Source organism: Ailuropoda melanoleuca, unplaced genomic scaffold, assembly GCF_002007445.2.
Source record: "Ailuropoda melanoleuca isolate Jingjing unplaced genomic scaffold, ASM200744v2 unplaced-scaffold2469, whole genome shotgun sequence".
NCBI classification, from domain to species: Eukaryota; Metazoa; Chordata; class Mammalia; order Carnivora; family Ursidae; genus Ailuropoda; species Ailuropoda melanoleuca.
In genome coordinates this window covers 897-11,549 of record NW_023194603.1, presented here as the reverse complement: position 1 = coordinate 11,549, position 10,653 = coordinate 897, and the positions used below count along the sequence as shown (strand labels likewise).

The window sequence follows — 10,653 nt, the reverse complement described above, 5'->3', positions numbered from 1 at the left end:
GAAGAAGGGGAAGAAAAAAGGGGAGGTAAACAGAAGGGGAATGAACCATGAAAGACTATGGACTCTGGGAAACAAACTGAGGGCTTCAGAGGGGAGGGGGGTGGGGGAATGGGATAGGCTGGATGGGTATTAAGGAGGGCACATATTGCATGTTGCACTGGGTGTTATATGCAAGTAATGAATCATGGAACTTTACATCAAAAACTAGGGGTGTACTGTATGGGGACTAACATAATATAATAAAAAATATTATAAAAATAAATAAATAAATAAATTTGTTTTATGTCATAAAAAATAAAACAATTTTCAAATTTAGCATTCAAAGTTCATCCAGTTGCCAATGTAAACTGTCAAATCATATTTTATACATGTTATATTTGCCTACATGTATAAACATTATAAATAATATAAATTACTTAATATTTCAAAATGTTTTTCAATGGCTATGTGCAACTGTTACAGATACTGAACTGGAAGAAACAGGATGCTCAGCACCTAAGAAGCAACACTTCATTCATGCAAGAATCCACTGCACACACGCTATATGAAAGGGAGGGCTTGACAAGTTACTCAGTCTTTTCTCTGACCTCAAAGCTCCACTGGTCCAACCCTTCCTACACGCTGAAGCAGTGTCCCACCACCAACATCAGCAGAAGCACAGCACACATGCCCTTACAACATTAAGATGTAGTTGCTTCTGTCTCAAAAGCTACGGCAAGTGAAGTGACGGAGTCTTTCCCTGGGGCTTGACTGCTATAAATAGCAAGAGTGGTCTCTCTGTTTTTGGACTCTGCTATGCCAGAACTGAGCTCCAGATCCCCAGTAGAGGAGGCATCAATAGGTGTTTGTGATGTGTAAGAGCTCTCTCTCTGAAGTAGTGGATCTCAGCTGGGGTGATTATGCACCCACCCCACACCGAGGCCATTTGGCAATGTCTGAAGACACTTCTGGTTCTCACAGCTGGGATGAGGAGTAATGCCACTGGCAACAAGCGGGTGGAGGCCAGGAATGTGGCTGAACATCCTACCGTGCATGGGACAGCACCCACAACAAGGAACTGTCCAGCCCAAAATGTCAGTAGTGCCAAAGTGAGGCAAATGTGGTACAGTAGAGGGGCCCATTTTGCCCAAGATTAAGGGCAGGTCTATAAAAGCCTGCATCAGGAGTGCAAACATGTTTTATTTGACTTGAAGAATATTAATTTTTATATCAATTATTGTCAATATTTGAAGCTGAAAGATTGCCATAAAAATCCAAATGTATAGTTTATGTTTAATAATTACACTTTAATCCAAATATGTAGTTTAACAGAATGTGCTCCCAACAATTGGACCAGTCATCCAATGCTTTGCTTAATAAGTTGGAGACACAAAATTTTGGGCATCTGTACCCACAGAGGTCAGACATGGGGCCAAGTAGTGGGGAGGTAATGTGATCCTGGGGCTATATTCCTACACAAAAGCAACCTCCCACAGCTCAGTAGCACTTTGACCTTTTAGACAGGGCATCAACTCTCCAGTTCATCAGCAGGTATCATTGCCTTCTTGGATTTCCTTTTCTCAGAAGAAGGTAACATTTACTAGATTCATAGAGATATCAAAAATGGAAAAAAATAATTATGCATTTCTGGAAAAAGTGAGAATCTTTCTGGAATGTATGGCATACCAACATGTTTAATAAGCAAGAAAAGAGCACCTGTGTCAAACCTATTTTACATTAAATGAATCTTATAATGATCGGTTTTCAAAAAATTATATTTTAGAAGCAATATAAGACTGAAATTTTTAGTTTATTTTTCATTATGACTATAAAATGAACAATGATATTGTGCAATGCTGTTGTATTAAATGAAATAATTGCTGGACTTCACCCTTTTTAGAGATTTTGAGTAGTAAATGACAGTCTCTAGGATTTAGCAAAAATTATGTGCTTCAAAAGGAAACAGGCATTCATATGTCTTGCCACATGAGAATATAAACATAAATAATTTCACTGAATTCACTATGTTTATTTGTGATGTTGATGAAAGGTTTGATCTTTTCAAAGAAACTTTGGGAAAGATTCCCAATAGACACAGTATCAAGAAAGTAGCTATATATTTTTTGGACAAAAAATAACCAGAATTTTAATGTTACCTGGTAACATATTAGTAAGTCTATGATGAACTGCACTCTGATAGTAACAGTAAGATGATTAAACTTGTTTTTAAAAATTAAATCCGAAGTGGTAATATTTTGCATGACACCACATGTGAGTTCATTTATTACAATATTTTTCAATGTTAAAATGTCAAAAATAAAATGCATAAGAGAATAGTAATTAATATCATGAATTGAAAATGCTCCCAAGAATTGAACCAGTTGGCCAACGCTCCACTTTAAAAATTGGATAAACAAGATAGCAACCCTCGGCAGTACATGGAGGTCAGGCATGGGGCCAAAAAGGTTTTGGAAATGTTTAAAGAAAACAAGTTACTTGTGTCATACAGTAATTAAAAAAAAAAAACAACTCTCATATCACTTGTGAAGATTTGATTCAATAACATGGGCTTAACTTGACACTGAAAATCATGTAAACACTCTGAATATTTCTCTGCAAATACATTCACAAATAATTGCACAAATATATCATTCAATTGAAGGATTCTCTTAAGAAAATGTACTTCGAAAACATAATTTGGCAAAGAATAATGCAAACTACTCATTATAGCTAAAATACATTTACAGAAGTGAAAACAATGACTAATCTACATACATGAAATTATGGAGTCAAAGGATGAGTTCTTTTAAAATGTTCATTTATTTCCAATTTTTGACAATAAGATAACATTATATGTTATGTGAATCTATTAGTTCACCTTTCCCAATTATTATGATGGTGTAAATGAAGAGGGGAAATTAAAGTTAATGGGACATTGTGCAATATAATACTGAAAAATATTATGACAACATTGGACTATCAGAATTCTGCTTATACCTCCAAAAAGTGACCCTAATTATAAAAATGTTTGTACAAAGATTTGATCCATATTCAAAGTGCACGTGTTTGTGAACAGCTCTTGCCTATTACTAAACAGAAAAACAAATCTAAATATCACTCCCGCTTTAATGGACCCAAGTTTAAATTCTCCACTAAACAATTCAAGAAAAAAAAGGACTTCACACTGACATCTTTGTCAGAAGAAAAGGTGCCAGGTTTTGCTTCCAAATCAAAGGAGTTACAAAATCCAATAAGGTACTTAATGATTATTTCTATTTTCTTTTAGAATTTATTTGATTTCAAAGTTAAAATATCAACTCCAGTGGCATGTATTTTGAGTTATGATAGAGGCACACTCCATATATTAATAAAACCTTTGATCATATTCCTGCAGTTGATTTTTCTTAAATCTGATATACTTTACACTTATCTACATTAACTGTGTGGCCACTGGGGTATGGGTTTACAACTCCTGTTCTATACTTTTCTTTTTTTTTTTAAGATTTTATTTATTTATTCGACAGAGATAGAGACAGCCAGCAAGAGAGGGAACACAAGCAGGGCGAGTGGGAGAGGAAGAAGCAGGCTCCCAGTGGAGGAGCCTGATGCAGGGCTCAATCCCATAATGCCGGGATCATGCCCTGAGCCAAAGGCAGACGCTTAACTGCTGTGCCACTGAGGTGCCCCTATACTTTATGATTATATATGAAAAAGATCATAATTCAACCAGAAAAACAAAGAGATGAAAGAAATATCCGAAAGTACGATCAACTGACAAGTGACTGGAACTGAACAGATGTACCATTAAATGGAGACAGTATGATTCTGTGGTCTCAAGATGCAGTATGGTGTAGTCGTGAGGACCCTGGGCTGTAAGCCAAACTGCCTAGGTTCCAATCTGAACTTCTTACATGATGTTAGACAGTAAACTGACCTTTCTATCATTTTAGCTATAAAATGGGGATAATAATAAGACCAACATCATAGAGGTGGTAGGTTAATAGATTGGAAAAGTGCCTGACACATACAAAAGCACCCAACAAGTGTTTGCTATTTGTTTTCTTCTAAAGAATGATTTTTCTGATCTGGCTTAAAAAAAATATAATTAAAGGCGAGCATATGGATGGAAAGAGGGAAATAAGAGGTGTTTTTATTCATAGTGGAGAATAAGGTATATATAGAAGTTGAGAGCTCCAGGAGTCTCTGTTCTCTGAGAAAGAAAGGTTGGATTTTAATCTTTCTTCACTTGTGTGCATCACTGAGAATTCCCGGGTGGGAAAAAAGCAATGATTACAGTGATGTTTTAAGAAGATAATTCCTAAGGGTGCCTGGGTAGATCAGACAACTGAGCAGCCCACTCTTGATTTAGGCTAGGGTCATGATCTCAGGGTCATGGGATCAAACCCCGGGTTGGGGCTCCGCACTCAGCAGGGAGATGGCTTCAGGATTCTCTCCCTCCACCACTCCCCCTGCTCTCTCTCTCCCTCTCTATCTCTCTCTAAAGTGGATAGATGAATCTTAAAAAAAAAAAAAAGGAAGTTAATTCCTAAATTGAAAGGAATAAGGTATTTTGCACGAAGGTATATAAATCTTATTTTCAAACTTCAATTCCATCTGGCAAGAGGGAAATAAGGATTCAGAACAGACTGGTTTCCTACCCCCAACTCTACCTCAGAACAGCTAAGTGGTCATCGCAGTTTCATATTTGCCTTTAGCATGGGGTTTTATTTGAACAAAATGTTTGATGGCTTTAAAATTAAAGGGAAAAAGCCACTGATTTAGAGTAATACCCCATTATCAACATTACTATACCCACTGAATTAAATAATGTAAAAATCTCAATTGTTACCATTTTAGAGAGAAAGATACTTTCTTTTTCCAAAAGACTCTTCCCAGGGCTCCCTTCATGTCTCTGTTCCTCAGGCTGTAGATGAAGGGGTTCAGCATGGGGGTGACCACAGTGTACATCATAGCCATGACAGTCTCCTTAACAGTAGAATTATTGGTTGATGGGCACAAGTAGAGACCAATAATTGTCCCATAGAATAGCGACACCACAGACAGGTGGGAGCCACAGGTGGAGAAAGCTTTGCGGATGCCCCTGGCAGAAGGGACCTTGAGGATAGAGGACACAATCTGTGCATAAGACATGATGATGAGCAGGAATGGGATGACAAGAATGAGACCTCCCATGGTAAATATCACCAACTCATTAACTCGAGTGTCAGAGCAGGCCAGCTTCAGCAGAGCAGACATATCACAGAAAAAGTGGGGGATTGTGTTGTCTGCACAGAACCACAATCTGGCCATGAGCAGAGTGTGTAACATAGCATGCAACATGGTCAGCACCCACGAAAGCGCCACCAGGGAGAGACAAAGCTTGGGGCTCATGATGGTGGTGTAGTGCAGGGGGAAGCAGATGGCCACATAGCGGTCATAGGCCATGGCCACCAGGAGGAAGCTCTCCAGGTCTCCAAAAAGCAGGAAGAAGTACATCTGGGTCAGGCAGCCAGCATAGGAAATGGATGGGACTCGGCTCTGCATATTCTGCAGCAATTTGGGCATTGTGACAGAGGAGAAGCAGAGGTCGGAGAAGGATAAATTGCTGAGTAACAAATACATGGGTGTGTGGAGGTGGGAGTCCAGGCGAATGAGGATGACGATGAGAAGGTTCCCCACGATGGTGGTAACATACACGGCCAGGAACAAGGCATAGAACAGATTCCACTGCTCTGGCTTGATGGGCAGACCCAAAAGGAGGAAATCTGAGACAACGCTTTGGTTCCTCTCTATCATTCTGTGACTCTATTTATGAAGAAAATAACAGACCTTAAAATCCAAGTATAAGAAATAAATATATGTCTATTGCATGTAGCCTATTGTCAAATGGTGGATGAGTGAGAATTTAGGCACAGGTGGCAGCTGGCTCTATTGAAACTACCCTATCAAATTCTCCAAAGACATCCAGGTCTCTAAATCAGATGACAGCACATTAGAGAGCTCCCCCTCCCCGGTCATCATTTGAATATTGGTGGTCCTCAGAATACTGTCTTTCTATACTTACCCTAAATATGACAGTGAATCCCAAATGTATTTATTCAGCCCACATAGCTTGTCTGAACTACAGACGTGGGTATTCAGCTCTCTGATGACCATCTTCCCTGTGTGTCTCACTGTCACTCTGAAACCAATCTTTCTGAAATTTGGTTTCTTGTCTTCCTTGCCCTGTAGGTGCTCCACTCCCAGTAGCTCTAGCTCAGTGACTGGCAGTACCACCCACAAGGTACTCAAGCCAGACTAAGAGCCATCCTTGAGTCCTTCCTCTCTTCACGCTAGTCATGAATTTACTGTATGTTACCAGTCTCCCTTTTTGCTCACTTCTCATATAGGGCCTGCTACCCATCCCACAGCCATCATTCAGGTCACTCAACTTTTCTCACCTGAACCATCACAACAAATCTGGTCTCTCCACATTTACTTTCACTCCCTTCTGTCCCATTGACATTATCCAGAATTGTTCTTTTTAAAACTCAAACTCACTTGTGCCACTATTCTAATTGAAGAGTTTCCTCTTTCCATTAACATAAAGTCCAAAATGGTTAACATGACCCACAAAACCCTTTTATTTCATCAGATCAATTAATTCATGTCTAATCCTCTCTCCACTTCAGGCATACCAATTATTTCTGATTTTCTCAAAGGCATCCTGCTGTCACCCACTGTATCACATCATGTCTTCCATTACCTGACACATGCTGTCTGTATCTCATTCCGTCCTGTCTCCTAGGAATTCACCCAGACCATTAATAGGGATTATTTGCTCTTTGCTAGACGTTAAGGAAAGGGAAAGGTTCTATCTTGTTCATTGCTGAAGCCTAAAATCTAGAACAATGTGCAGAGAAGGAAGGAAGGAAGGAAGGAAGGAAGGAAGGAAGGAAGGAAGGAGAAGAAGGAAAGAAAATTTATGCCACCCAAAGGATTTCCTATTTGTTTCAACAGACACCAAAAATTTTGGAGGTTGAAATCATCCATCATCCACTGACACTGAACCTTTCTAAATCTGAGTTCCATTACCTAAATCTGTTGTACTGATATCCAGATACAGCACTGCAGACTGTCCAGAATTTCTCTCCCTGGGTCAGCATATTACCCCATCTTAAGGTATCCTGCTCTATGTCTTACATTAATCTACTCAAGACAACACTGCCATCATTTTTTCCTTAAGATTTACCCCACACAATATCAATATTGATGTGGGAAGAAATTAGACAGATGTGGAAGTTGAGAGATCATGGAAAAGCAAAAAGAATGAAGATAACTTCCAATCTCTTGGATCTACTTTCCGGTCTCCTCCAGATACCCTTCCCACAGTGTGAGTCAGGATTGACAAAAAACAAGAGCATTTCAAAATGAGAAAAACATCTCTTAACCCTGAAGAGAGAGAAGAGTGCCCTCACTGCAGGACACTCACCAAGATCTTGGAGCTTAAACCAGGCATATACATGTGTTTTCATACTTGGACAAAGGCAAGAAAGATCTGTTAATATGTATTACTGGGGGAAGGATCCATCTCTGACTTCTCAGGAATTTCCTTTTCTGGGAAACAAGTGGGATCCATCTATTGTATAAAATACCTGATTTGGGGCGCCTGGGTGGCTCAGTCGTTAAGCATCTGCCTTTGGCTCAGGACGTGATCCCAGGGTTCTGGGATCGAGCCCCACATCAGGCTCCTCCACTGGGAGCCTGCTTCTTCCTCTCCCACTCCCTGTGTTCCCTCTCTCACTGGCTGTCTCTCTCTCTCTGTTAAATAAATAAATAAAATCTTTAAAAAATGTTTTTAAAAATACCTGATTAAAAGCCCAAAACAGTCATATATTACTTACAAATGCTGCCGTTGAGGAGCTATATGAACTTTACCTACTCCTTTCATTTCTCTACATCTTACCTGCTTCAGCTTTAAAATGCCAGTACTGACTTGTCCCTGCCTACCTCCCAAAGCTACTGTAAACTGAAATCTCTTTTGAGAAATCCTTTTGTAAAACATAAAGGACTCTGTTATGAAATACTTAAGAATATTATTTTAAATAGATATTGAATCTGGTGACATTAATGAAGCTATACCTAAAATGTTGAGCTTTTTTTTTAATGTAGACTGCCTGAAGAACAATCCCATAGAGTCACATCATAAAACCTCAGTAACCTGAATGCTAAGGTTAGAAGAAGCCTAAGGCATGTACCCTCCAGCCTAACTTACCAAGTATGTCTCAAGGTGACTTCAGGGCTTTTGCCCAGGACCCTTCACTCTTTTATTCATTATAAACTCATGGAGACTCAGACTCTGTAGTCATCACCATCCCAGAGTCTACACCATCCCTTCTCACTTCTCTCATTCTGTCTTCCTGGGCCTGGGGGACACTGGGTCCCAGTGGAACCTATGACTTGAGGGGGAAAAACATTAAAGTAAACAAAGTAAATTCTAAACCTCCCTGGGATGAATCCCCTAGGATGTCTAACGCAGGAACTTCTTAATTACTAGCCATCTTTAGGTAGAGGGACAGGCAACAGAGGAAACAGCTCATGCCCTAGTCCCACCAGGAATGCTGCCTTGGTTACCACAGTCCAGAAGACTTCTTCCTTCTTTTACTTCACTATTTTCACTCCTGAAGTATTCGCCTTCTGAAGTGTTTAACCGTGATAACCTATTTTTCTGGATAGTTCAATTATTGCTTCAGAAATATCATCCTGAAAACAGGAAAGATATGTTCTTTGTTGATCAGCTTATTCAATAATTTAGTCCCATAATTTATCCCTGCTACATTTAGGGAAGGTAACGGTGACTTATTTCCACACACCACTCGTCACTTAATGATAAAATCTAATTGCAGTCTGTTAACACAGTGCAGTCATTACCTCCTTACTTTCCTAGCCACTCCCAGCCACATTTGACAATTGTGTATTGGAGCCTGAATATCTGTGAGGCAACTGGATAAAAAGGATAGATGGAAAGAAAATGGTGTTCTCAGCAAACTAAATAACATGTGCAAAGATTTAAGAATTAAAGATAACATGGGACACTCAGGAAATTTGAGGAAGTTCGGCATGACTATCATATGTTGTTGAGGGATAGAAGGCAAGGGCTGCAGTGAGAGACTCAGACAGAGGACTGCTCAGGCAAGATCTTGAAAGATGTGTTACCAAGGCCACCTTCATCCTCAGCAAAACATCTCTAAATGGTTTTAAGGGAAATTACATGTACAAATTTCATTTTTAGGACAGTAATTTAGATTAAAGGAGAACACACCAGCATTTAAAATAAGGAAGGCAGAGAAATCATTAAAAGGCTATTTCAGTAACCCAGGTTAGAGATAATGGTTACTTGAATCCAGGTAGTAGCAACAGGGTTTCAAAGTGAATATATTAGAAGAATGTGTCACCTATAAACATCCACTAAATGTTTTAACCAAACTAACATTTCTTGACATGAGTCTCTATGGAAATAAAATAAACAAATCTCTCCATCCATGTAGAATATAGTGGGTTGCATCAAGCAATGTGCCTGCTGCAATGATCATTTAAGAAATAAATAAATATTTAGGGGGAGGAGGTTAAGATGGCGGAGGAGTAGGGGACCCCTTTTTCAGCCGGTCCCCTGAATTGAGCTGGATAGGTACCAGACCAGCAGGAACATCCACGGAATCAGCCTGAGACACAGGAAGATACATCTGGATCTCTACAAATGAACATCTCCAGCGCTGAGTATCGAGGTACGAAGTGGGGAGCCGTGAAACCGCGCACAGATATCGGAAGCTAAACAGAAGGGGGAGGGAGCCGCCATGTCAGGGCGCCGGGAAGCGGTAGCCACCTGCACGGGGGAGCGGACAGACCGCAGACCCGCACGCTTGAGACAGCAGACTAAGAACGGGAGCTCCGGGAGCGCACGCAGGACGGCTGGCGGTTGGCGGGCCACCTGCACGGGGGAGCAGGCGGACTCGCAGATGGCACCCGCGAGACAGCAGACTTAGAACGCGAGCTCCAGGAGTGCGCACGCAGGGTGGCTGGCGGGCCACCTGCACCGGGGAGCGGGCGGACCGCGGACCCGCACTCTGGAAACAGCAGACTGAGTCCGTGAGCCGGGAGCGTTGCACCACCAAGCATCTCACGGAGCTCCGGAGCTCCGGTGTGCTCACTGGATCAAGGCTGAGACTGGGAGCTCCAGGAGCGTGCGCGGAGCAGCTGGCAGCTGGCGGCTGGAGGGCCACCTGCACGGGTGAGCAGGCGGACTCACGGTCAGCACCCGCGAGACACCAGACTGAGACGGGGAGCTCCAGGGGCCGGCACGGGGCGGCTGGCGGCTGGCGGCTGGCGGGGTTGGAAACACAAAGGACAGAGACGTGCCGGCCCTGGAAGTGAGGGCTGGGACGCCGGGTGTGGGGCGCACAGCCCGGGATGCTGCAGGGTTGAGCAGCACCAACAGAAACAGAGTTAAAGTGGCCAGAACATCAGTGGAGAACGATCCGCGATCCCTCTGTTCTGAGACAGAGGCTGAATTTCATCTGCTGCTGCTCTGACTCTCAGAAGAGGCACAGCAAACCGACAGGGAAAGCTGCCAGAGAACAAAAGCCCGGGAATACCGGCTCACAGGGAGCCCATCCCCATCCCCCCTCACAGGGGACA

The 10,653-nt window shown here is 41.7% G+C and overlaps 1 protein-coding gene across 1 annotated transcript; it reads right to left on the bottom strand.

Moving 5' to 3' along the window:
* Window positions 1-4,824: 4,824 nt before the first annotated feature.
* On the bottom strand, window positions 4,825-5,775 carry LOC100464215 (olfactory receptor-like protein DTMT). The gene has a single exon (XM_002931284.3). The coding sequence runs from the start codon at window positions 5,773-5,775 to the stop codon at window positions 4,825-4,827; it is 951 nt and encodes a 316-aa protein (XP_002931330.1).
* Window positions 5,776-10,653: the final 4,878 nt, after the last annotated feature.

Coding starts and splice junctions, on each gene's coding strand:
- LOC100464215 (XM_002931284.3), bottom strand. CDS start 5,775: ATGATAGAGAGGAACCAAAGCGTTGTCTCAGATTTCCTCCTTTTGGGT.